Genomic DNA, 27,987 nt, shown 5'->3' with positions numbered 1-27,987 from the left:
TCAAGCCATCCGGTATGTTACAATCTATTGAACCACCCCTCACACCCTTCGAGCAAGTGGGCATGTACCTTTTAGGCCCATTTCCTTTATCATCGAACGGACACAAGTGGATCGTAGTCGCCACAGACTACTTAACACGCTACGCTGAAACGAAGGCCCTTGCCCGAGGTACTGCCGGCGAAGTTGCTCGATTCTTTATGAACGACATTGTGCTCAGACACGGTGCACCGTCGACCATCATTACTGACCGAGGAAATGCGTTTACAGCTCGGCTACTGCAGGACACCTTAACTCTCAGCCATACCGATCATCGCACGACAACAGCCTCACTCACAAACAAATGGCCTAACGGAACGACTGAACAAAACTTTGGCGGACATGATCTCAATGTACATCGACGTTGAACATAAAATGTGGGGCGAGATCCTGCCGTATGTCACCTTCGCCTACAATACGGCGCCGCAGGAAACCACGAAGTTTACGCCGTTCGAGGCCCGCACGATGTTGGACGCGATGCTCCCGTGCGGGGATGGAGCGGTCGAACCCGATGCCGCCCATTTCGCAGAACAGGCCGAGCAAGCCCGTCAGCTGGCCCGCTTGCACATCAAGGAGCAGCATGCCACCGACGCTCGATACTATAACCTTCGGCACAGGGAAGTTCACTACGAACCAGGGGACCAAGTGTGGGTGTGGACCCCCGTGCGCCACGAAGGCTTGAGCGAGAAACTGCTCCACCGCTATTTCGGACCCTATAAAGTCCTGCGCCGCTTAAACAGCTTTAATTACGAAGTCATTCCAGATGGAACTGTGACCGTCAGTGTTCGGCGCCAGCGGCCTGAAATTGTGCATGTGGTGCGCTTAAAGCCGTACTTTTCGCGAGACTGAGCGCTTCCTGCAAGTGAAACCTTGTGTTATTGTACAGTTCACCTCACACCTAACTTTTTTCTCCTCTCATCTTGTCATCGGGACGATGTTTTCTTTCACGAAGGGGGGGAGGTGGGGGGGGGGGATAATGCCACGTGCCTAGCGCCGCGTGACAGCCGTGCTTGGTGCCGACGACGACGAAGCGGTTGTTGGCACGAGCGGCGCGCTGGTGCTGGACTCTGTGATCGGAACCTCTATGTCGGAACTACAAGCCGACCTTATTCTCGGGTCCTCGGCTACGTGTACCTTCACGGCTACCTGTGACTAGAGTCGTGACAATATGTTTCCTAAGTCCTGACACATTCTGAGAAAGATAACTGAAAGTCACACCTACCCACTGAATGATTATTTTCAAAATTTTGCGCTCGATAAACGTCCGGCAGCGCGTGGTACTTGTAAATTGATTAATAATTCATGGCCAATGCCGGCGCCCACATTGAACTGCAGGGTAACATGTGCAGTACAGCTGAGGATACGCAGACACTAGTACAGAGAAACGTAACAATATTTGTATTACAAAAACAACACTAAGTTAGTGCAAGCATGGTACCGCAGCATCGGCCGCGCTGCCGTATCGGCGTGGAGCAAACTTCGACCGCAGCACCAACTCAGTGCCTAGGCGTAAAGAGCGGCCGCTTTTGGAGGCGCAGTTTCAGAACTAATGGGTGGAACGGTGTAAGCTTCCGAGTGACGCCGGAGGCCCATCCGTTTTCGAGTGGACACAAGCTTAGTCCTGGCCTTATACTTGGCTTCCCTAGTGTGAAACGCCTGAACTAATTTTTGCTTTTAAACTAACCGCCTCTCTACGGCGCCTATAGATTTCGCCGTTGCTTTTTGTTTCCGGTGTTACGTGAGCTAGTGGTAGGTGGACACTCGAGTAGAAGAGAAGTGGGTGGTGGAGGATGGAGACATTTTATTCGGTGCGCGCAAAGAAGCGCATTTACCGGAAGACATGTACGCGCGTGCGCGCACACACACAATTACTATATGCTCATAAAACTACAGCTTTTGCACTTTGCGAGTGAGACTAAAATACACTCAGCTATCATGGCTATCACACCCTCACGACGGTGAATATCATATCGTGTGTGTGCAAAAGGAAGAGCGAAATTCAAAGCACTCTCTTCTTGAGGAGTTAGCTGAAACTGTATTCACTCGCCAAACGTATTCGACCGACTAAGGATGATCTCCATCATTACAAGTTGAATGCCACATTCCTGCTTTCCGTGGCTAGCGCTACTTAGAGTTTATTTACATTGTTACGTACTCGGTACGTAACGGGGGTGTTAATTTATAGTACGGGGACTGAGAGTAGCCAAGGCCCACTAGCTTCTGTTTCCTCTATCGCCGTTCACTTTCTTCCGCCTTTTCATGGCACCCCAAAGCACGTGATAATATATTTATTTTACCCTCAAACTATAGGGTACATTACACACATAGAGGGCAATTCACAACAATAAAAGGAACATAAGTCCTAATTTATACAGGTAATACGAAAATAGTGGTAAGTCAACACACGGTTAGCAATTTTCTTGAAGGGTTAGCAATTTTCTTGAACAGCCACAGTGAAGGGTGGCTGTTCCTGGCCCTACGGGGCTGGGACGGTAGGTCAACGCCTCTTGCGGCGGGGGCTAGCCAGCCACCGAATTTTTATTTGTTGTAGGCCGTCATTGCACCCGCCACCGCTTAGGTGGTGGACGACGGCTGTTGCGGCGCACGTAAAATAAGCTACTAATATCTTTCTGGAGGGTGTTCCCCTTTAGGTTGCATCATGTGATGTTTTTAAATTCTTAATAGCTACAAAACCTGCCGTGAACACAGCCGCGAGACAACAGAATGACAACGCTTGCACTATTTTATAGTTTTCAACGTAATCATTTCCTGCCCTTAGTGAGTGTATGTTGCCTTTAGGTTGCGTTCAGACACATCTCTCAGTACCAATCGCCGTTTAACCCGCTCAGAGGCAACCAGTGACGAGAAAGAAGTTGCGGGACCCTACCGTTGAGAAGACGGAATTACGCTGCGGCGCGTGTCTTTCTCTCCCTCTTCTTTTTCTTTCTTCTCTACTTTCTTTCTTCTGTCCTCACGAGGCAGCGGAGGTGGCTCAGCTACAGAGCCAGTAGCAGGCCTGTGCATTTTCTTTTCCTTCTTCCTACAGCCACAACAACAACATATCGAAACGCAGCCGCCGGCAGAGCATAAAAATCGGCGCATAATAGCAACAGAGAGAGAATGAGAGAATGCGAAGAGAGCAGCGGAGACGCCCGAACAGAGAGAGGAACGGCTTGCCAAACGGTGATGCCAGAGTGCCGAAAGTGAGTGCCGAGCATGGCCGCCGAGATGGGTCCTATGGAAGAGTTCAGTCAACGGGAACCAACAAGAGAATCTGACTCTCATTGCTAAATATACATGACCACAACAAGTTCAGCCAGGGAAACGTACAGGTGCGGCTATAAGTAAACGGAGCACGCTTTTCCGTTCAAATTACAATCACGCCTTCTGTATTGGAGACAACAAAACATTACTTGTGCATGTGAATGCGCACTGGCGTCTACTACCAGCTTGCACATACCAAAACTTCTAGATTTAATTATGCAACACGGTAAAATTTTTGGAAAGAAATAGCATGTTCCATTCACTTTTGTCGGTACCTCTTGCTACGTATATCCTGGCATAGCTGAGCTAAGCCACTACTTTTTTTTTATTGACGTAAAGATAAGAGAATTTGTCTGTCGAAGCAGCGCAGCAACGGTAACATGTTGGGATCCATCTCGAACCTCACATGGCATCATCATTCATATTTTACGAAGCGCATGTCTTAAATGCTGAAATCATCTAACACCGACCGTACCGGCGCCTCGATGAAAGCGCAACTCTCCGCCTGTAGCTGTCACGGAGCAGTGGCACTACAGCGGTGTGTTTCAGCCGCTGTGGAGCAGTGGCACCACCATGACGTGTTTCAGCCGACGCGACGGACCACTCATAATTCTCTTCCACTGAGCGGCCGCGGTGTGTTTATGGTATGGTATGGTATAGGGTATGACATATGACATGACATACGGCATGGTATAGAATGATGTGGTATCGTGTGATGTGGTACAGAACGGAACATAGTGCTTGACGTCGCTACGCGGCGGAAATGAACACTGCCGCTCACATCCAACCACCTGGATATCATTGACACCGCACACAACACTAGCGCCTTGCGTTTCTCCTCCACTGAAACACAGCCAGGATAGACAAGATTGCCGCTCACGCACTTGATTCACTCATTTATCGACCGATTTATTGACCAATACATCGACCAATGACACCAACAATCACTAACTTCTATCCCCGGATGATGCATCAAGCGCCGCGCGTGCAACGGCGAGTGCCGCCTGCCACGAGCATAAAGAAGACGAAGACGAAAATACAAGGCGGATGGTCGTTTCTGTTCCTCACCGTGTAGCAAACAGCAATGTCAAAAGCCACTGGGGGTGTCGAGGACAACAAAAGGAAGAGAAAAGGCGATCGTCAGAAGCTGAAGTCCCCGCAAATCGTGAGCAAAACCCGCTCTTCTCCGTCCTCCACCAAGTCCGATGGGTCGTCCGAGAAAGAGCCGGGCGCTCTTGACCGAGAAGGTGCCGTGAAGTCGGAACAAGCAGCTTCTAAAACAGCTGCGGCGGTCCCGTCCGCTGAGGAAGTGCTTCGCAGACAACTGAACCAGGGCCAACGAGAAAGTGTTGCTGAAAGTCGGTACAGCTCTCCCAACACTTTAACGGCACAGCCAGAACGCTACCCCAAGACCGATCCATCCGGCGGCACCGTTACAGCAACAGCGGGAACAGCGTCGCCACCAGGCAAAGTGAAGAATAATGCGGCCGTGTCTGGGGCCGTATCGCCCACCTCCGCCCAGGCCGATCCGGAGTCGAACAATGCGGCCTTATCTGCGGTCGTATCGCCCACTTCCGCCCAGGCCGAACCGGCGTCGCCTTTCCAAACGGATCGGTCAACAGCTCCACTCAGTGGCGCATCCGACCCTTCACTGGTAGCGGATGAACATAAGAAGTCGCAGCAGTTGCTTCGCCTTTCGGATTTGAAACGCAGTCGCAATGGCTACGAGAAGCCCAAAGCGCGCGACCTCGAAAGCATAGTGAGTTCTTTCTCCATTCCTTTCGGCCGCTGCTTTCTTCTTGGTTGCACTTTGAGTAATCAGAGGTTCAGGCGGAGCAATGACAAACTATTTTAGACAGAACGTTGTCGACAGAAGGTTGTCAGCAGATATGTGTCACGCTTTCGAGAGCGAGTTAAAAATAAATTGATAAACCTTGTCTCGATCCATCGGGAATCTAACCTCCATCCCTTGGATCCCCAGCCCAACGCTTTTCCAACTGCGCCACTCCCCGGATCGTGAAACGCTCTTCATAATTCCCCTTGTCTACCGTGAGGATGTAGCGGGATTCTGCGAGGGTGGGAGATGGTGAAGGGTGGCAGTTCCTGGCCCTACGGGGCTGGGATGGTAGGTCAACGCCGCTTGCGGCGGGGGCTAGCCAGCCACCGAATTTTATCTGTTGTAAGCCGACGCGGCCGACGCCGACGCGAAATCCAGGAACGGGCGCCAAAGAGCTGCGCTCTAAAAGAAGAGGGAGAGAAAGACGCGCGCCGGCAACAACAGCCGTCGTCCACAACACTTTAACGGCACAGCCAGAAAGCTACCCCATAATGCGGCCCCAGATACGGCCGCATTATTCTTCACTTTGCCTGGTGGCGACGCTGTTCCCGCTGTTGCTGTAACGGTGCCGCCGGATGGATCGGTCTTGGGGTAGCTTTCTGGCTGTGCCGTTAAAGTGTTGTGGACGACGGCTGTTGTTGCCGGCGCGCGTCTTTCTCTCCCTCTTCTTTTAGAGCGCAGCTCTTTGGCGCCCGTTCCTGGATTTCGCGTCGGCGTCGGCCGCGTCGGCCTCGTAACCAGCTCCGCCCCCCTTTCATCCCCCGTTCGAGCCGGCGCTTCGGCAACCGGAGCTTCGCAGGAAGAGGGGGGGGGGGGTACACTCAGCGGCGAACGATGGGGGCACAAGCGCACGCATAACCGGAGAACACGAGGAAAGGAAGGGGGGGGGGGGCGTTCCGGAGGCAGCGCTAGCAGCGACTGACAGATGCCGCTGCCGCCGCTAGCGAGTCAAAACGACGTGACTGCGTAGAACACCGTCATCGCCATGCAGAAAGAGGAGGGGTCCCTCCCCTCTTCCTGCGTGGCGGCGAGGGTGCTCTCAGGCTGCCGATACGCCGGCTCGCTATAAGCGGATCACGGTGCGTGCATCCCGTTCGCACTTGCTTCACTCGCTAGCGGCTTCAGCAGCATCAGTCAGTCGCTGCTATCTGTTCGTCGCGCAATGTTCCCACGCGCTGCTTCCCGCAACCTCCCGATACCTCAATTGCTATCTTCATTTCTCCGACCACAAAGCTTCTTTCATGACAGCCAAGAACTGTTAGTGGAGTGTTTCTTGAAGGAATACTTGTGAAAAATTTAAAAAACGTTGTCTGTAATTGTACATACCTGTCTTGCTCGAAATATTTGCCTCAATCTATCGAAAACGTGAAACAGCTGATGAGCTGCGCTCAAATTTCGCATTAGGAAGTAATGTGATCGTGGGTATTTTTTTTTCCTTTCTTCTCTATCTTCTCTTTTGTTGTTGTTGTGGCTGTAGGAAGAAGGAAAAGAAAATGCACGGGCCTGCTACTGGCTCTGTAGCTGAGCCACCTCCGCTGCCTCGTGCGGACAGAAGAAAGTAAAGAAAAAGAAGAGGGAGAGAAATACGCGCCCCCGAAACAGCCGTCGTCCACCACCTAAGCGGTGGCGGGTGCAATGACGGCCTACAACAGATAAAAATTCGGTGGCTGGCTAGCCCCCGCCACAAGCGGCATTGACCTATCGTCCCAGCCCCGCAGGGCCACCCAACCGGAAAAAACTACAGAAAATTGTCTGATGTTACGACAGAATTTCTGTGCGGTTTTTGACGGGAAACCTGTTGTGACAAAAGGATATTTTATAGTAACATCAGACATTTCTGTAGTTACATCAGAAAAGTGCTACAGAACTACACACAACAGAAATATACTACAGAAAAACTACAGAACTACACAAAAGTACTACAGAACTACACAAAAATCTGATGGTTACGTCAGAACTGCAGGATATTTTGTCGTATTTCTGACACATTTCTGTAGTTCTTTTCGACTGGGCAGGAACTGCCACCCTTCACTACATCCGCCCAGCAGCGTACGTCATGGGCGGTGTCGATACCGCAGCCGAGGTCAGATACTCGGAACTACATGGCGTAGTAACACAGTTAGGAAAGCCCCACCCCCGTAGCTTTGGCTCTATTGCCACAGAAAGAACTCCGAGCCTCGCCGGGATTGTGCAGTGGTAAGACGCCCGACCCCGACTACTGTGCCGAAGTACCCGGGTTCGAACCCGACCTCGGCGGCTGCGTTTCAATGAAGGCAAAACGAAGAGGCGTCTGTGTGCTGTGCGATGTCAGAGCACGTTAAAGATCCCCAGGTGGTCGAAATTACTCCGTAGCCCTCCACTATGGCTCCTCTTTCTCCCTTTCCACTTTCACTCCCACCTTCCTCCCTTTCCTTACGGCGTGGTTGAGGTGTCTACAGAAAACAAGTGAGACAGTTACCACGCCTTTCCCTTCCTATAAATCATTCAATCAGAAAGAACTCCGAGTCTCGCGTATGCCGTGGTCTCAAAATACCCACAGCTGTGCGCGCGCCGGTTGACCTTCGCCGGAGCCGTGCGCTCCGCGCATGCGTCGAACCGAGTGACGTCACGGGAAAGGCGCGGGCTGTCGAGGCCGCCGCTGCCGCTCTCTCCGCTAATGCGCGTATATAGGAGCGCTTTGAGAGGAAACGCGGGCAGTCGACATGGAAGACGATGCTGAAGTGGCAGCTTTGAAATTGGCGAAGAACGCGAAACGCAGGGCTCAAAGAGCTGCTGAAACGCCGGAAGAGCGGGAGGTTCGTTTTGCTAAACGGCGACAGAGGGAGGCCGAACTTCGCGAGGACGCAGAACAGACGTTGCGCAGAAAGGAAGAGCGGAATGAAAGGCTCCGGGAGAAACGAGCGACGGAGACCCCTGAGGAAAGAGAGGAGCGCATAGCAAAACGGCGACGGCGAGTCTCAAAAGCGGGAGGGTGAAGGGTGGCTGTGCTTGGCCCTGCGGGGCTGGGACGATAGGTCAACGCCGCTTGCGGCGGGGGCTAACCAGCCACCAATATTTATCTGTTGTAGGCCGTCATTGCACCCGCCACCGCTTAGGTGGTGGACGACGGCTGTTGCGGCGCGTGTCTTTCTCTCCCTCTTTTTTTTTCTCTACTTTCTATCTTCTATCTTCACGAGGGAACAGAGGTGGCTCCGCCACAGAGCCAGTAGCAGGCCCGTGCATTTTCTTTTCCTTCTCCCTACAGCCACCCCCAACAACAACAGTCTCAAAAGCGGCTATCTGCAGTGCGTACCACTAGTTTAAGCATCCAGCAGAGTGACACTGACGACGCTTTTCGCTTCTGATATCCAGGCTTAACCAAGCTAAGCCACCACCAATTTTTTCTTTCTTCTCATTTTCTCCTCTCCGCACGAGTCAGCGGAGGTGGCTCAGCTACAGAGCAAGTAGCAGGCCCGTGCATTTTCTTTTCCTCCTTCCTTCAGTCGTAACAACAACAAGCGGAATAATGAAGTGCGTTTCACTATCCGGGGCGCGGCGCAGTGCTAAAGCGCTCGGCTGGGGATCCAAGGAATGGAGTTTCGATTCGCGTAGAAACAAGGTTTATTAGTTTATTTTTAATTCTCGCTCTCGAAAGCGTGACTCCTCTGCTGACAACCTTTTGTCGACAACGATGAGGCATTAAATGCTTTCGCCTTAAAAGGTATTCATTATTTGAAAATTATTTAATTGTAGCGAACTCAAGTTTTTCTAGAGACTGTGCCGTAGTCGCGCACCTGATCCCAGGATTGAGGTCGCTGAATGATCAGTACTGTATACTGTGGTTTTCTCAGTGGCTACTGCAAGTCTTCGTAGAAGCTTTCCATCACGTGGTCGCCATTACTTGATGCAGGCGCGTAGGCCTGTACCATATTTAACCTATATTTCCTATTAACCTTGATTACCATACCTGCCAACATCTCGTTAATGCTGTATCCATACTTCACGTCTGCCTGCTTAACCTCTATAAAACAGTACGTCCCGCCATTATTATACCTGTTGCCATCACCTCTCTAGCCCCGCCGGGGTGACGCAGCGGTTAAGGCGCTCGAATACTGTGTCCAAGGACGCGGGGCCTCGGCGGCTGCGCTTCGATGGAGGTGAAACGGAGTGGCGTCCGTGTGCTGTGCGATGTCAGTGCACGTTAAATAACCCCAGGTGGTTGAAATTTCCGGAGTCCTCCACTACGGCGTCTCTCATAGCCTTAGCCGCTTTTGGACGTTGAACCCTACAAACCAAACCAAACCATCCATATTATATCCCATTTAACTACCGCTTGTTTCCGTAACAACACTATTATATTAAGGCGATACGTTCATATGGCTTGGTTAAAGCGGGACTTTATATGTAGCCTGGTAGCCTACGCTATTGCGTCATATCCTTAAAGGCGGGGCTTATGTGTCCCGACTCCCCAATAATTTTTGGTCGCATTAGATGAGACTAGCTTTAAACGTTGTCAGGCTGTTTCCAATGCAGCAGAGATTCTCCTCCCCTGAATCATAGGTCAGACCACAGCCGAGGTCAATTGTTTCGCAGCCGCTAGGGACCAAGAAACGGAGATTATTTGGTATATTGAAATAAGAGGTGGTGGTCAATAATTACATCAGGGTGGCCAAATGATGGTCAGGTGAGGGAGTGCGTTGCCGGCGGTGGGTCATTGAGGTCAGGCCGCACCCCAGGCCTGAGTATGCAATTTCGTCGGCATTATGATCATTATTATCCGGTTGATAATTGCTCTGCCCATCCCCCCTTGTACGTGAGGTGGATGCTGCACCTCTACGCCACTGCTGGTTAGGATAGAGATACAACCATCAGATTAGAATGCTGCTACGAGCATCCCGAAGCAGCGGTTGCGCTCCTGGACACTGTAACAAGAGTGGCGCTATGCATGACTGCGACTACTGACACCATCAGACAGCGTTTGCGTCCTAAAACGGTTCCTTCTGTAACCGCACTATCTCTATACGTGAACTTGTTCTCTACATGCTGTCTGTCAGCTTCATCTTCAAAGTTGTGTTCAGTTGGATTGGAATGCCTCTATATCAGTGCTGCCCCATCTCTTGCGCCGATTGGCGCCTTTTTCTCAGCAACGTCTTCATCTTATGCGTTTAATTTCATTCCATTTAAATCAGAATACTCCCTGGTTACAGGAGTGGGGAAGAGATTATTATGGCACACGGCAGGCCACCATAGCATACAGGAACCAAAAATACACGAAACACAGGCGGTTCATTGTATATTACACTGACTTGTATACAGCGGTCCTTCACGCATGTCCGCGGCTCCTTAGCCTTCTGTTTCCATTCTCTTGAGAAGAGAAAATCGAGTCCTTAGGGTACTCAATGAATAGGCTGTCGTCGCGGCGTCCAGTTCTGGTTAAATGTATGGGGTTTAACGTCCTCATGTGCCTCAGGAGGGGCGCAGGCGTCCGGATAATTTCGACCGCCTGGGGTTATTTAACGGCATCGAGCAGTACCCCCCTTTCGGTCCATTGAAACGCAGATGTGGCTAGGACTGAGTCCTCTCAGTAGTCGACCACCATCGTGGTGGGATGTGCTCAACACTGCCATTCGAGCTGACCTTCGTATAAGGAGTACATATCGCTCTCTCTAAATTATCTAGACAGGCAAAACACAACGGTAGGCCTAAAGTTTGGTTTGGTTTGTGGTGATATTTACGTCCCAAAGCGAGCCAGGCTATGAGAGAAGCTGTAGTGGAGGGCTCTGGGAATTTGGACCACTTGAAGCTCTTTAACGAGCATTGACAACGTTAATAACACAGGCGCCTCGCTTTTCGACTCCATAGAAAAAAAGCCGCCACGGTCTGGGTTCGATCCCGCATATCCTTGCACAGTAGTCGAGCTCCATAACCACTGCACCACTACGGCGGGGCAGGTAGGCCTAAAGATTATACCCAAAAGGCACATTCAACAGCCTCAGAAAGCAACTGCACTTTATAATAGGAAGCGAGGTCCTAGAAGAAGTAAGGGAATAGTAGTAGCTGCAGAATAACTAGGATAAACAGATTGTGATGGAGCGCAATTGGCAAGTAAGTACTCGCTGTTCATGACTGGCAGCTTATCTGTAGCTGTATCCCTCTCCGTGCTGAAAAAAAGTACCTACAACGTATTATATAGCAGGCAGGCTTCATTCTGCAGCCGGTAGCGTGTCCAAATAAACCGGTATTTAGAAAAGACGATCTTCCAGTAAATTTTGCGAAACGGAGGCTATCTACGGCCGAATGCCTCAATTTAATCAGAGCATTTTTGTGGTGGACCAATCCCCCTCCTATACGTATAAAACCTTGCCCGAATGAAGTTTATTTTTTATTGAATTCTAACTGTGTATGAACTGTACGTGGCCGTGCCTCCAAATTTGCAGCATCGTGGCTGTAATATGCGGATGCGATAAACCCTTCTGAGAGTTTGAGTTCCATTTCACATTCGAAGCTAATTTGCGGACAAAAGAAAAATGATTCATGCGGACCAGGCTTAACGCGTTCAACCAGAGACTCCGGAACCGGGGGGGGGGGGGGGGGGGGGGGGGGGGGGGGGTTGCACCCCTCCCCCCAAACTTTTATCCGAGGGGGCGCCCCCCCCCCCCTTCCCACTGCTCACACTAAAATAACTTTTATGAGCGCTCAAATTCTAGGACGCTAAAATGTAGACAGTTGTAAATGAGCTAGCATGGACTGCCACCATTTTGAAAACTTTTTCTTTGCGTGAACTAAATTAATACTCTCGAAAAAAAAAAGTTTAGAATGACTGACCACAGACTATGAGCAAGAACCAGGGGATTGAAACAGGCCGTGCGCGAACTTCCTTAACTCAAGTGTATATTGTTCGCGCGTATACTTCTTTGAAATAAGGTTTTTTTTTTTTTTTTTTTTGCATGTTTCATACCAAATTAAGGTCCTTTTTCATTTCTTTGCCCAAGTTTCGTTCGCTGGCGTGAAAATTGACAGATTGCAAGAATAGGGCACCAATTGAGCCAACAACCACATTTCTTCTCGCAAATAATCTTAAGTCAAGTTGTTGGGACCCTTAAACAACCTTTTGTTGGCTCCCTAAAGTTATGTATTCTCTTAAACCAGTTTTCGATTGCTTACCACTTGAATCATGTTGGTAATTTTGAGTGAGTATAGTAACGAGTATTTTGAAAGTATAAAGTGCGATAGTGTTTTAGAAGGCTGTATTTGCGAACAATTCATGGCCTTGTTCTTTTTTAGGGGTAAAACATGCTTTCAATTTGCGTAAAACTAAATTTACAAAGTGTAAGTTTGGGGATAAATTTAAATAAAAAATTAAGATAAAATGATAAAATAACAATAAAACAAAATTAAAATAAAATATAATATCAAAATTACCTGAAAAATAACAATTATGACCTGACAAAATCTCTCCCCCCCCCCCCCCCCCCCCACTCAAAAGAAAGTTCCGGAATCCCTGCGTTCAACGCAAGAAAATAAGTGCTCTCTCGAATACTTTCAGATCCCATGTACTAAAAAGTGTTATCTGATAACTGCGGTTGGCAGAAGTTGGCCTGATACGAACTCAAGCGTGTATTTACATATCTCATCCGGTAAGTGTTACGGTGGTAGACCGGATAGCATTTATTTAGCCTTAACTGGACATCTTTTATTCACCTGGCACTCCCTCATTTCCTCACCTTGAATCTCCTCTCATCAGGTCAGAAGAACAAAATAAATGAAAGGTCCATCTAACTCTCGGAAGCACGCATGGTCATGACCCTTAAGAACATTGCTTTTACCGAGCGTAAAATATTCGCATCAGACGTTTGGCGTTAAGCTCCCTACATGAGTTTTTTTTTTCTTTTTTTTTTCAGTCGAAGCCTATTTCTGCGCCTTCCTCGACCCGACTGCCAGTTGATATGCCCCGCATCGCTTGCGCTGCCTGCTCCATCGTAGTCATGGTATTCGTACTAGCCAGCGTAGTGATGTTTTTTCGCATGGTGCCGAAGCCCTCGAATCGTTTCTGCCAAACCGAAGGATGCATCCGTCATGCCCAGCTCCTTACCGCAGACCTGGACCTAAGCATCGACCCGTGCCAGAACTTTAGCGCCTACGTCTGCTCCTCCTGGTTTAGACGCCAGAGCGCCGTATACATCCACTATTCCATGTCGGCCATGGATGACGTCCGCAAATCATGGTTCCCAGCCTTCCACAATATCCTTCGCGCCGGTTCGAGAACACTTCATGCGGGACTTAAGCCTTTTCGCATGTACTCAACTTGCATAGGTGAACCGTCGCAGTATGGTTCTGATGTGAACAAATTTCGCGAGTTCCAGTACTCTCTCAGGGTTCCTTGGCCAGAGGCGCCGGAAGCGCGACGCGCCGATGCACTGGATGTCCTGATGACGTTAGCATTTAAATGGCAGGTGCCGATCTGGCTGCGCATCAGAGAGCCTCGACCTGCGTCGGCGCTCTGGCGCTTTGTCATGGATCCAGGTCCGTTTATACCACTCATGAGGCAGCACCACCTCGGTTTAGGGATGGACGAGTATGTACGTTACTGGAAGTCCTTCTACAACCATCTTTCCCGAGGACACGACAAGCCTGCTTTCAACCAAGCGGCCATTGAAGCAATTTACTCCATGGAGGCCGATGTGCTTAGCAGCCTCTACGCTGCCAGGATGCCTCCGGTCCTACAACCTCTAATGGTACCGGTAGGGAGCATGGGCAAGCACACTCCGCCCTTGAGGTCAGAGCAGTGGCTCCATGCTTTGAAGCGCATCGAGTCAGACCCAGAGGTGACTCCCAAGGATTTGCTTCTGCTCAGCGACGGAGGCTTCTTTAGGACCTTAGGGCAGCTCTTCGCCAAGTACAACAACACCCAACTGCTGGAGCTCATTGCCTGGTCGTTCGTGCAGCTGTGCGCACCGGCTGCCGACTATCGCCTCCTCGTGACTCGCTACGGCACCGACACCGCCACGAATAAGTACCGGCCCTACTTCTGCGAGCGCTTCGTCGAGTCCTCGTACAGCCTTCTGGTGGTCGCACTCCTCTCCGTGACGCGAGTGTCGGAGCAGCAGCGTGCCTTCGTTGAAGCTGGCTTCGACAGCCTCGTTTCCGCAGCGGCGGCCATGGCCAGCACAACACCATGGATGGACCAAGAGAGCCGGCTGCTTGCCGCCCAGAAGCTGGCCTTGACGCGACTGCGTTTGTGGCCGCCCGACAAGTTCCTCGAGAACGGCACACTCGAAGAACTCTACAAGACTTTTCCCAACGGTGGCCAGTCGTTTGCCGAGTACTGGGTAGCGGCGAGCCGCAGCACCGCCGCGCAGTACCACTCGCTGGCGGACGCGGACGCTTTCGCGTACCCTGTCAACTACGCTCTGCCGTACCACAACTATGACGGCGCGCTAGCAGCTGTGGAAGTGGCGGTGGGCGCTGTCACCGAACCTTTGTACTACACTGACGGGACAAACGCCATGTTCTACGGAGGCCTCGGATTTCTGATGGCGCTGAGCTTGGTGAAGTCCTTGGACAGTCAGGGGCTCAAGTGGCACCCGAACGGATCGTTCGGCGACTCCTTTTTGTCCAGGTAATCAAAGAACAATCCCACTTATACTTTTTTGTTTCCGGATCAAACTTCATAAACTAAATTCAAGATAAGGTTTTAAAAAATCTGTTAACATGTCTCAATGCTTTTTGTAGCATGTTTGAATGCGTTTACACTTACAGGGACACAGTAGCTTGCGGAATAATGTCCAGTCTGGCTCGGTCAGAAGGAGCAATGTGGACTGGTGAGGTAACGGCAGGGTTCGTCTTTGTTCATGCTCGTCAACGCGGATGTTTTCTATAACGTGCAGGAAGGCATAAAAACACGCGAATACAATATGTCTTACCTGCGCCTAAAAAAAAAAATAAGATGATGCATTTAGAGACATTGTTTTAGCCAATGAAACGTATTAACAAATATGCGGTTACAAATTTTTGACACGGCTCCCTCAACCTCACTGAACAGTTAAAACGGCAACTCGATGCGCTAATATCCTTGGCCTTATTCTCGACCATTTTAGATACAGAATTCATGCAACATTACCATGTATTGACTCCCTGAATGATTATAAGAAATATACCAACTATCAAGAAGCACGCCCGTATTTGCAAGAAAATTGGCAAGCAGAAATTTGCGGTTTAACCATGGACGAGCGATAGCTCAGTTTTGCACGTTTCTGCGTGGTTTAATATTTTCTTTTCGATTATACTCAATACCATTTGAACTATAGGACGACAATGCAGCGTTAAGGTTTACTTTCAATCGCAATTATTTAAATTATGGCAATTAAGACTTGATACTGTAGCTTAAAGGGCAAATTTAATAGAATTGTCCAATGTTTAGTAAATAATAATCTACATTATTCATGGGGAATTATACTCAACATAGGCTATCTAACGATATAACACTTGTATTGCTATTTCCACCTAATCGAAAAATGGATCGAAAATGGCTGCTGTATATGCGCCAAATATCTCTCGTTGATTTGTATGTCCATGTTATCTGTGGAACACCGGGATATTCTGAAGCACTTAGGAGTGCTACTGCATTGAAGGTATGGCCATGTGTTCACGAATACGCAGGATTATTTCTGCGCAATATAAAACTTCTTTAGGGCCGGCCTACTGATTATTGTTTATTGTAACCACAAGAAAGTTTTGACCGTACTCAAGTACTGAGCGCTTCTAAAGGTCTATCAAATCTATCAGGATGCCCATCTGCTCCCACTGAACACCACTCAGAATCACTTTTTTTTCCCGTCATTCTTGCTCCATGAGCCTCACTGAAGCAGGTCACCATCTGTCGAATATCTTTTTTTTTTTTCGCAGATGTTTCTCACTAAAAATGGAACGGAATGTATTACGAAAATCGTTGATAAATTTAAAGCATCGAAGTCATGTGTGCCTGACTGAATATATCTTATAACTTGCCAAAGAGCATTAATCACCTTTCTATTCAGTTCCTTCCAGTAATTTTTAAACGGTCGGTATCGACTGCGTCACTATACCAAAAGACAGCAGATGTTGTGGCATCACTAAAGGGTGGCCCCCGATCCCACCCATTCAGATATCGCCCCATTTTTTGCATGAAATATGTTGCAGTACGTAAGATATTCGCGAATCACTTTGCGCGTCAATCAAAACTGTATTGCTAAGCAGCATGAATTCAGTATCGTTCGTTTTAACGAAACTGGGGGTTTTGAACTGGGTACTCACCCTCATCTAAATCTAAGTTCCCCACTATAAAGTGACGTAACTTGTAGCTTGTACATCGACTTTTTCGTCTCAAATTATCAGCGTCTCATCTCTAAACTCCCCGGACTGCTTATTACCCCCTTAATTTACCATCGATACCCTGCATTTAATAGGCAACCATCCTTCCACGCGAAGGGGTCGATATTTTCGGAGCTCTTCACTGTGGTGTCCTTCATAGCCAGAGTTTCTTTGGAAAGTTAAATTCTCAGAAACCAGCCATTCTTTTGTTACTATATTGGAGAACTACTGTACCTCAAGGATGGGATCTTCGTCCGCTCCTTTTACTTATATGTATTAACTATCTTGCCAGTAGCAGGCCGCACAAACCAACGGCCCAATATTGGTACCGTGTTGGTAATGTCCGGCGCTACGTAGAACCACCAATGCACACCAATACTGGGGCGATGGTTCGTGCTGCCAGGGATATATCCCTCAATACCGCATTATTACTTCCGACGACTGGTCTTTTAAAAGGTGACGTTCAGATTGGGTAAGACGACTTTCATGTTACTACAACATCCAATCTTCTGGAGGAGGTATGATAGGCTACGTTCTGCATACACAGCACAGTGACCACTCCTTCTCTGCGGCGTTTCTTCGCCCCTGTTGCTGTCACTTGCTTCCAATGCAAAAAAAAAAAAAAAAGCGACCGTATTGAAGTTTAGAATCGTGCAGCCTGTTTCATCACCTTAAACTATACAAACCATAGAAGCGTAAGGATAAATCTTCGCTTAATTTGCAGCCACTAGACCACCGTCGAAAGATAGCATGACTATGCCTCTTCCATTACTTATTTTGCAACTTTCAAAAAGTCTGCGGCAAATTATTTATAGCTCCCACACGAATATTGCATCGCACGTTTTTGAAGTCTTTTGTAGCAGCATAGCATTCCTACATTTGGCATGCGAAAATTTACACACGGGACTTAATGAATTCGATGCTCATATGTAGAGAGCGCGCTAGAGGACCTGTTTCTCCATATTAAGGCGACAGCCTTTCTAGGCTTATGGCTACGGAGATCTTCACATGAAATGTCCTTATGAACTGACAATTAAAAGGAACCTGCAATCGAACCACAACCCTTCAATCTCCAGCCAAGCGCGCAAATCAGGATAATAGTAACGATGACAACGACGTTGTAGTCAGTGACAATGCTAATGATGATAGTAGAGATGACAATGACGGTGAATTTAGTTGATAATGACGATGTAAGAATAGTGATCATGATTGTAAGGATGACTATACATATTTGCGCCCACCCGATGCAAAGGGATGCCACAGCATCATCATCATCGTCTATAGTGAAAACAGTCCTGTAAAATGGTTTTTGCCATTTACGCAAGCAGACTTAAGCGCAGGCCTGTAATCTTCTACTCCCCTTTAGAGTATTTCATGTTTAGAGCGTAGTAACTCCCTCCTTTTGTTTTTTTCCTTCACTCCTAGAGCATTTCTGTGACTGCACTGACCAGCATTGTATAATCGCATTTGACACTGTGCTAGATTGGTTCGGATCTCATTATGTTTTCTTGCATGGGAATGTGCGGTACTAGCACTGTATTATTTTCTCCGCAATATATTTAGCCGTACTTTGTATAATGGCTTTTATATCACTGTCCTTCCCATGTCAGTGCACGTTAAAGAACCCCAGGTGGTCGAATTTTCCGGAGTCCTCCACTACGGCGTCTCTCATAGCCTGAGTTGCTTTGGGACGTTAAACCCCACAAACCAACCAACCAACCTTTTTCAATGCCGTAGAGTGGAATTGATGAAGATGACGTATACAGTTTTGCTCTTTGCGGATGCAAGCGAATTAGGGTGGAGCGTAGCCAGGACAGTGCAAATGAACAGAATAAGATTAACCCATCTACTTGTTCCGGAGACACGTATAGGTACTCTTCCAGTTAAGCAGTGCTCTGCCTACGCAGCCTGCGGCACCGTCGTTTTTGTTCAGCCCGCTGTTTTGTCCGCTATCGTGCAAACATTGCAGCAGCCTTGCGCATCTTAAACCTTGGGCTGAGCGCCTCGACTGAGCATTCATTTAATGTCCCCATGTATTGCAGGAGGTCGACTGCAGCGTTTGCGGACAGGGAGAGCTGCTTGGAAGACTCGTTGGCGGGCGGAGGAGGGCAGCAGGGTGACAAAGGCGCTGCCGCCGGAACAACGACTCGTAGTGTGTTTCCAGAGATTCCTGCTCTCGAGGTCGCCTACGCCGCGTACCGCGCCTCCATCCAGCAGAAAGACGACAGCTCTCAGCAGCTGTCAGCAGGACAGTCGGGAGACCAGGCCTTCTTCATGACCCTCTGCTACATGACGTGTTCGCGCGAGCGGGGCGTCGACTGCAACAAGGCGGTGCGCAACTTCGCGCCCTTCGCCGACGCCTTCCACTGCGCCCGCAGTACAGCCATGAATCCCGAGAAGAAATGCTCGTTCTTCGGCCCGCATTAAGGTCACCAGCCATCTGGGTCGGGAACTGGGTGGTTTCTGCGGACACCACACCGTGATACACCATACAGAGGAAGGCATCGATCGTATATTCCAAAATTGGGCAGAAAGTTATTCTCTAATTTAAACTTTATTTCAAGATCCGGAAATCTCCGATACCCAGGGTTTATTTCTTCAACATTGATCAAAACCATTACCCATCTCACACTCCTGCACACGCTCACAAAATCCGGGATCTTTTTCCCCTGAGACTTTTCTCCTCTCACCTGAATATATTTTTCTCGATGCTCGTTCTTTTCAACATCAGCGGCATTCCTGTTAAGACTGCATATATTTCCCTCTTTTAAGCGGACGATTGTAACTTGTTTGTGGTGCCGCCTCCGAAGTTCAATTACACATGTCCTCGTGTACGTGTGTAGGTGCTACACCAAGGCTGCGAACATCCATTCAGTGCAGCTGTTTCTTTGCGGCTGGAATTAAGCTATCGCAGTGATCGCGGAAGCATCCGTGTGCTGTTTCAAGCCACTTTCTGCTTGCTCACAACAGGGCCGAGAGGAATGCTTCATTTTTGTAGCCATGTAAATATATATATATATATATATATATATATATATATATATATATATCGCGGCGCCTCTTCACGCATCCTTAGGACTCAACGGTCGCGCTAATGTTACTTTTTGTACTCCCACTCGCGCGGTTTATCAGAGATAGTTGGTGGTCTTCGGCTGTGGCATATTTATTTACTCCTGTGTGGTGTTGAACGTATTATCCCCGTTGAGACTTTTTATTCTATTTGCTTTTATTTTGCATGCTTTGCGACCCGTGATGTTTACGTTACTGAAATGTATGCCTATACGCTGGAATTATCATCGAACTGCGTCGCTCGAGTAGTCTAAAAAAGGCTACAAGGTCCGAGCAACATAAAAAAAAAAGAAAAAAAAAATCTTCAAAGTGAAAAATCTGCAATTTTGTCTGGATTCATTCGGAGGAACGCCACCGCGGTTTCCGTCCGATAATCGTTTCTAACTGTTAATCTCTTGGACATAGGATTAAAGGGGTAGTTGCCGTCTGAGTGAACGCGGACCACGTAGGTGCAGCTGTAATTTTGCTTACACTCGACACATCGCTGCCGACCTAGGCCCCACCTTTCTTTATAAACGCGATGTTTGTCTCTCATGCTTGACTTGACGCTCTTATGTGATGCAATATTGGAAGCGCTGTTGCCGACAGACGACGTCTCGTCCTTTGTCGGGACCTCAGATGACTTCCGCAGGGACCCGGCCGCCGGATCAACACCACCCTCGGAACTTGCACATTTGAGCACCCGGTAACCCTAATCAAGAAGCAAACAAGGACGTGCGCCGCATTATAAGAAAGGCAAGCGGAGGGAAGAGAAGAAAAGACAGACCGAAGCTGTGAACACAAATGGGCGCGGAGGGGTGCGAACGCGCGTGCTAAGAAACAAAGTGCTCTGTTCAGACAAAGAAAGAAGAAAAATGGGCATGAGTGCGGTTTAAGCGGAGTTCGTGTTGATAATATTGCTTTATATTAAAAGCGGTTAGCCCATTCCCCAAAAGGTAAGGCTGAGGTGTACATAGGCAATGCGCAGCTAGCCGCCGAGCCATGCCCCTGCACCACACTTAATATATGCAGTACAGTGGCATGCAGGGCACTTATTATAGCGGAGAGGGTGAGGGGCTGCTACTGGTGCTTCGGAGCTGGCAATACCGGAGGCTCCTTGCCGCCGGTGTGTATTTTGTGCGTGCCGTCATTGCCTCTCTTGGTGGCGGACGAAGGCTGCTGCGACGTGCGTCTTTATTATTTTTTCTCACCTCTGTGCTCCTCTGTCCGCACGAGACCGATAGAGTCAGTAGGCAGGCATTTTCTTTTCCTCATCGCTACAGTCGCAACAACATATAGGTGCTCAACAGGCTCCAGGATTATGCAGAGGACTAGGAGTTGATACCTGCAACGATGATTGGTTTCAGGGCCAATTTGTAAACGCAGACACATGATAAAAAAGGACGCGTTTGATCGTGGTTACGACACTTTTTTTTGTACGCAAGCTTGCCATAAGGCATATTATAGAAACTCATGTAAATGGTTTTCCGTGAAGAACCGGAGTAGGCTCCCGCTCTTAGCGTTGTCGGTGAGCCATTTAGAAAAGTCCTCTTCCCTTGTGGTTAGTCCCACTTCGCGCAGAATCTGTGTCCTTGATGCCCTTGTCCCTGCACAAGTTCATAGCAGGTGGCGAACATCCACTTCTGCAACTGGTGTGGAACACTTCGGGCATGTGGTTGGTCCGATGTCTGCTTGAGATTCCCATCGGCACCAAGATTACGGGGGCTCCACTTAACTAAAGCTTTTGACAGCGTTGCCCATGAGGCAATATTGAGGAACATTCATCAGATATAGGGCCGGGGTGTAGGACCATCAGATCATTTTTGGAGGGCAGGACTGCGGAGATTACGATCGTAACAGCGAGACCGGATCCCTTCCAGCTTGGGAGGCAAGAGGACACCGCAGTGGTCAGTTTTATCGACGTTCCTCTTTAATCTACCCTTGATCAAGATACTGCCGAGGCTGGAAAGAATATCGGGTTTGAATTTTACGCGGACGATGTTACTCTGTGGGTCACCAGAGGCAGCGACGGACAACTCGGACATGCTACAATTGATATTGTGGAGGAGCTAGCTGGAGAGGCAGGACTCTCGTGTTTTCAGTCAGAGTCCGAGCTTTTTATGGTTAGAGGAAAACACAGAGGGATGCACGCGAGGCACTATGAGTCGCCGCGCCACCACCGCTAGAGGCAAAGGTGGTAGGTGTGTTGGTCGCTGAAGTACAGACAATCGTGTCTGCAAGCGACGCCAGACTGACTGTTCTCTGGTAGTGAGGGATGGGTGGGGTGACGGATAGATGAGGCGCTCAGCGCGGGAATTCGCAGAAAACTCAGCAAACGAGTGCATGCGCTCCTTCGAGGAATCCCCTACGAGGTCCGCCTGTGCGCGGTTTCTAGATTCTCGAGCTAAGAAGTCGGCGGCCTCGTTGCCGGAATTTTCCGAGTGCGCAGGCACCCACATGAGCTCAACCCGTCGGAGAAGGTGGGGGGTGGGCATGTGCAGCAGGCGGTGCAATGGGTTGGTTGGTCCTGGCCCTTCAGGGCTGAAACTGGTGGGTCACTGCCGCTTGCGGCGGGGGTTAACCTGCCATCATATTTTTATCTGTTGTAGGCCGTCATTGTACCCGCTACCGTTTTTTTATTTTTTTAGTCGATGTTTATTGCCTCAGGGCAATAGGATATGAGATGAAGGATGAATGAATGATTAAATGAATGGAAAAAGGTTGGCTGACTTTATGAAGTCCAGAAGTGAGCGATGATGAGGCCCCTGCGTCCAAGTGACGTATGAGGCAGGATTGGTTGCTGAAAGGTCAGCTATGCTCAGGTGCCGGATTCGTGTTGGTTTGAGTGCTGGGCAGTCCCACAGCAAGTGGTGGATGTCGGCCTCGACATCTTCGTTTTTACAGATCGGGCATCCTGGGCGAGGATATAAGTGTTGGAAGTGTGACAAAGCTGGTGTAAGGGCAACACCGACCCGGATCCTCCTAAGCGCAACCTCCTCTGCACGGGTGAGACCGCGGGGAAGGGATATCGCACATGGAGGGATAAGTGCACGTGTGCGGCGCCGGAGGTGGTGCTCCTTTCTTGACAAAAGGAGGGTAGCGTCGTCCACTTCGAGGAGCCGTGGGATTGATGCGTCTTGGTTCACTTGGCGAGTTCCTAAATCAGCTTGACTTTGGGAAGGCAGCAGATCCCGTGGGACCCACTCAATGCGTATTGATTGTGGGATGCGCGCCGCAAGCTGGTGGATGTCATGGGAAATTTTAGGGCAGCGGCTGACACGTCGGAGCAGACGTACTGCTTGAAGTGCGTCAGTGCGGATGGCAACGTGTACTGTAGGGAGCATGGTTATGGAAGCCACGGAGCAGAGTGCCTCCTGAATTGCCACGAGCTCAGCGCAGAAAGATGTAAGGTTCCGAAAGCTGAAACGTAGTTGTCCGATTCAGGCTAGGTCTCTGTGGACAGTAGATTGCCGTTTTGGCTTCATAGCCTTGCAGGCTTCCATCTACGTACACTACTATGGAATCTTGAGGCAGGTGAGTGCTTTGCTCTTCATATTTCTGGCGAAGCAACGATGCCGAGTTGGCAGACGTTGGTCTGCGGATGTCAGTTGGCTTGTTGTCTCCTAACTGTATAAATTTCCAGGGAGGGAAAACTGGCGCAGGTGGCTGAATAATAATCTGTGACGTTGCATACGCCCTCAGTGCTTGCGTGGAATTGACAAAGTGGCCTTGAGTCTGCGAGCATCACGGCGCTGCTGCACCAGTTCATCGATGGTGTTGAGCTGCGCATTCTCCTGTAACGCTACGACCGGTGTGAGTCATGGAAGGCATGTTATGGTCCTCATAGCTTCTCGATTTACGGCTTCAAGGCGATCCCATTGTGCTCTTATAAGATGCTGGAACTGGGCCTGATAAACAATACGTGGCTGCAGAACCGCCCTCACTAACTGGCGTGCAACAGACGAGCCAGCGCCACCCGTTTTAGGTGCGATTCGTCTTATTAAACTCATAGTTTGAAGTGCTTGCTTTTTTGCCTGAGAAAGCCAAGCAGTCGCTGATCCTGATTGGTGAATTGTTAAGCCCAGAATTTTCAGGCTCGAACTTTCTTGTATTGGGGTGCCTGATAGAGAGAGGCGGATTGGATTTGAGGTAAGTTTATGGCGTCCCAGCGGTTGGCGACTGACGTGTATGAAGTTTTACACACAAAAAGCTGAAGGCCAATGGAGGATGCGTAATCAGAGATTACGTCTAATGCTGACTGAAGGGCGGCCTCTTGAGGGAGAAGATCATGGTGAGTGCTCCATACCGTGATATCATGTGCGTATTGCAAAAACTTGATTTCAGGGATATCATGTAAGCGCCACGCCAATGGGATTAAAGTAATATTGAACAACATGGAGACAATACTGATCCCTGGGGCACGCCACGTAGTGAAACGAACGAACCAACAGTGTCACCGCTGAGGCGTATTGCAAATTTTTTTTTCGTCCAAAAATGATGCGACAAAAGTGCGTACTCTCGGAGGGAGATGAAGCATGTCAATAGCATTCAGGATTGCAGCATGACTGATGTTGTCATATGCCTTTTCAACGTCCATTGCTAATATATGGTACGTACATTGCTGCTGCGGGTAGATGATAGAACTGCTGATGCCAAGACAGCCAACCTGTCCTCTGTACCTATGTATGGACGATATCCAATTTGAGCAGGGTGATAAAAACCGTGCTGTTCAAGCCACCAAGAAAGTCGTGTGGCTAGCATTTTCTCTGCGAGCTTGCAAAGCATTGATGTTGAAGGAGATTGGTCGTAAGTTGGCGAGGTCTGTTGGAGGCTTCCCAGGTTTGGGAATAGGGATCACGACAGCGATTTTCCAGCTATCGGGTGCAACACCATCAAGCCACACTTTGTTTATGGTGTCTAGTTGAGGAAGTGCAGCAGTATTGAGGTTCTTGTAAACCTCATACTGAATTTTGTCCAGGCCGGACGCTGCTTTCCGTTTCGCATCGTCAATTGCAGCCAGCAGCTCACACATCGAAAAGGGGCTCGCAATTCCATCTGCGTCGGCAGCAGATGGTAGTTTCCATGCGTCTGCAGGGATACCTGCCAAATTAAGATTTGCAGCTGAAGGAGGCAGTATATCGTATCTTGGGAAAATTTTCGAGCCGCTTCTTTGGCGAAATCGTCCGGCGACGCCGCAATTGGATTGGTAAAACGTTTATTCGGGGCCTGCAGTAGAACGTGCGCTCACGCGCGCGCGCTTCGGACGGGGCCTACGTCGTCCTCTGGGCACCGGCTGCGCGACCTGGGTCCCCGCTCGCCGTGGCCGGCTCGCTGGTTCCCTGCCGGGCCAGCGCCTTGATGACCTGCTGGACGGCCCAGAGTTGCTCCGCTTGATTGTCGCTCCCTGCGGCTGCTTCGTCGCGGCGGGATCCTCCCAGACTTAGCTTCTTCCTGGTACTGGGTACAATTCCACAGCATGTGTGCGAAGCCGGCAGTCTCCGTTCGGCAGTCTCCGTTCGGCAGACTCTGCATTTGTCAGTCGGGTGCGTCTCGGGATACATTCTATGCATCAGCAACGGACTGGGGAGTGAGCCCGTCTGTAGCTGTCTGAATAAAACGGCTTGCTCTCGAATGAGCCCCGAGCAAGGGGGTGGAAGAGTTCTGCGAGCTAGGCGGAACACCTTGGTTATTTCGTTGTAGTCCGTCATTCGGTCTTTGGTGCTGAACCACAGCGGCCAGTCGACCGAAGCGCGGTCCGTTAGCGCGCGTGCCTCGGCGTGTGCCGTCTCGTTGTGGTTGGCGTTGCGGTCTGAAGCCTCGCCCGCGTGCGCCGGGGAACCACTTGATTCTCACTTGTCTGCTGCCATCGTCGTTTTTGGTTGCCTGCAGTATGCGCACAGCTTCTTTCGCTATTCTGCCTTTGGCGTAATTTCTCACCGCCTGCCTCGAGTCGCATAGCACTGTGTGGCAGTCGCGGTCGGCGATGGCCAGGGCGATGGCCACCTCCTCCGCTTGCTCTGCCTTGGTGCATCTTGTGCTGGCGGTCGTGCGAATGGTGCCGGTCGCGTCGACGACGACCGTCGTGAACCCGTGTATCTTGGCATACTCAGCCGCGTCAACGTAGCGTGCGTGTGTGTCGGCCGCGTGCTGGTCTATCAGCGCCTTGGCTCTCGCTGCTCTCCTCCCTTTGTTATACTCTGGGTGCATGTTCTTCGGTACCGAGTCCACTCTGATGTTGCGCCTGATCTCATCGGGGACGGAGAGCTGCGTCTGCTCCCTGCCTTGATATCCAATTCCCAGGTTGTCCAGGATTTTCCGGCCGGCCTTGGTCGTAGACAGTCTTTCGAGCTGTGCGGCACGTTGGGCCTCCGCTATCTCCTCCAGCGTGTTGTGCACCCCTAGCTGCAGGAGGCGTTTGGTGCTCGTTGTTTCGAACAGTCCCAGTGCCGTCTTGTAGGCTCTGCGGATGAGTATATCTATCTTATTTCTCTCGCTCGTGTTCCACTTGTGGTAGGCCGCCACGTACGCTACGTGACATATGACGAACGAGTGGATCAATCTGATGAGGCTCTCTTCCTTCATTCCACTTTTCTTGTTCGTGACTCGTTTGAGTAGTCTCGTGGCGTTCGCCGCTTTCGCAATGAGCCGGGTGACGGTCTCGCTGTTTCTGCCGTGCGTCTCGATCGTCATCCCCAACACTCTGATCTTGTTGACTCTTGGGTCGCGTTTCCCTCTCTGGTCTTGACTTTGATTGCCTCGTACTCTCTCGGGCTGCTCTTAGGTTTGCGGTGCTTGACGGGCGGGTAGACGAGGAGCTCCGACTTGCTCGGCGAGCATCTGAGCCCCGTTCCGTCGAGTTGGTCTTCGATCGCATCAACGGCCGCCTGTAGGGTGGATTCGATGTGGGCATCGCTGCCCCCTTCCACCCACAGCGTTATGTCGTCCGCGTATATCGTATGTCGGACTTCCTTGATGTTCCTGAGCCTTTCGGCCACTCCTATCATCACGAGATTGAAAAGCACCGGCGAGATGACCGATCCCTGAGGTGTGCCTGTGCTTCCCAGCTTCTTCTCCTGTGCTTGGAGGTCCCCCGCTCTGAGCTCGGCCGTTCTGTCCGTGAGGAAGTCTTTGATGTAATTGTACGATCTCTCTCCCATGTTGAGTTTCGAGACTTGGGATAGGATCGCTGAGTGCTTCACCTTGTCGAAGGCGCTCTGTAGGTCGAGTCCCAGTACTGCTTTGCTGTCGCCAGTTTTGCCGTCGATGATCTGTGCTTGAGCTGTATCATGGCGTCTTGGGTACTTAGATGCTGCCTGAAGCCAATGATCGTTTCCGGGTAGAGATCTTCTTTCTCGAGGTATTCTTGCCACCTGTTGAGCAGGACGTGCTCCAACACCTTGCCCACGCAAGATGTGAGCGATATGGGTCGGAGGTTATCCGTGTCGGATGGCTTGCCCGGCTTGGGGATTAGGATGATCTTGGCCTTCTTCCACTGCGTCGGCAGCGTTCCCGTTTTCCAGCATTTGTTGTAATAACTCGTGAGGCTTTCTATGGATTTGTCATCGAGGTTCCTAAGCGCCTTGTTGGTGATGCGGTCCAGCCCGACCGCCGACCTGCTGTTGAGGTCCTGCAGTGCCGTGCGAACTTCTTCTACGTCTATATCTCTGTCGAGACGGGCGTTGGGCAGCCCCCCGTACGGCCCATGGCACTCCGTGGGCGTAGTCGGCAGGTATCTGTCGCTGATGCGTTTCGTCACCTTATCGGCGCCGTGTTTAGTGACTTCTCGATGGATGAGTTTCGCCAGTCGGTCCCTTTGGTGTGACAGTCACACGGTCATTTTCAAAGGCGATTGAGTCGATAGCCTTCGAGATTTTCAATCACGATCGAACTCGAAGGAGTTGTGCCGCTGCTACACGGCAAAACTCGAAGGCTATTGAAATAGTTATGGTGTTTGACGCCAAACTTTTGTGGCGCCATTATCGTTGCTTTCGGTTTTGCTTAAAGAACTAAAATCTCTCTATAAATGCAAAATAAATTGTAACTGTTACCTTTTTTTTAGTAACTGCAGGTGTTTAGTTGTTATTCAAAGACAACTTTGTTTTGTTTTTGTTTTTTTTTTAACTCGCTGGCGTTTATACGGCTGTGCTTTTCATTGCGTTTGCATTTCTCGGCGGCGCATGTTACAGGGGTAGAGAGTGCATAAATTATTTGCTTTAAAAAGGGCGATGTTTTTTTTTATTAGTATGGATATTAATATTTTACCGCGCAAATTAAAGATATAAAATAACGCTTGTTCACGTTTTTGTATTGTACACGCGCTGTCCACGTGTGTGCGTGACGCTCCTCGGGTCAGCGCTAGCAACCTTGCGCACGTTCGAGGGCCTTCGAGATCTGGGGGGGAATTCTGTAACGCTCTCAATACAAAACCAGTCTCAAACCGCTCAACTTGCCCTGCTCCTATTGGTCGGCGGCCA

The 27,987-nt window shown here is 49.8% G+C and overlaps 1 protein-coding gene across 1 annotated transcript; it reads left to right on the top strand.

The window, feature by feature from the left end:
* Positions 1 to 13,029: 13,029 nt before the first annotated feature.
* LOC146178119 (endothelin-converting enzyme 2-like) lies at positions 13,030 to 19,394 on the top strand. The gene is made up of 2 exons (XM_084579707.1): positions 13,030 to 14,735; positions 18,508 to 19,394. The coding sequence occupies exons 1-2, from the start codon at positions 13,063 to 13,065 to the stop codon at positions 18,890 to 18,892; spliced, it is 2,058 nt and encodes a 685-aa protein (XP_084435833.1). The 5' UTR covers positions 13,030 to 13,062; the 3' UTR covers positions 18,893 to 19,394.
* Positions 19,395 to 27,987: the final 8,593 nt, after the last annotated feature.

Source organism: Amblyomma maculatum, chromosome 9 (assembly GCF_055883805.1).
Source record: "Amblyomma maculatum isolate TAMU_Amacu chromosome 9, ASM5588380v1, whole genome shotgun sequence".
NCBI classification, from domain to species: domain Eukaryota; kingdom Metazoa; phylum Arthropoda; class Arachnida; order Ixodida; family Ixodidae; genus Amblyomma; species Amblyomma maculatum.
This window is presented reverse-complemented; position numbering and strand designations above follow the sequence as displayed.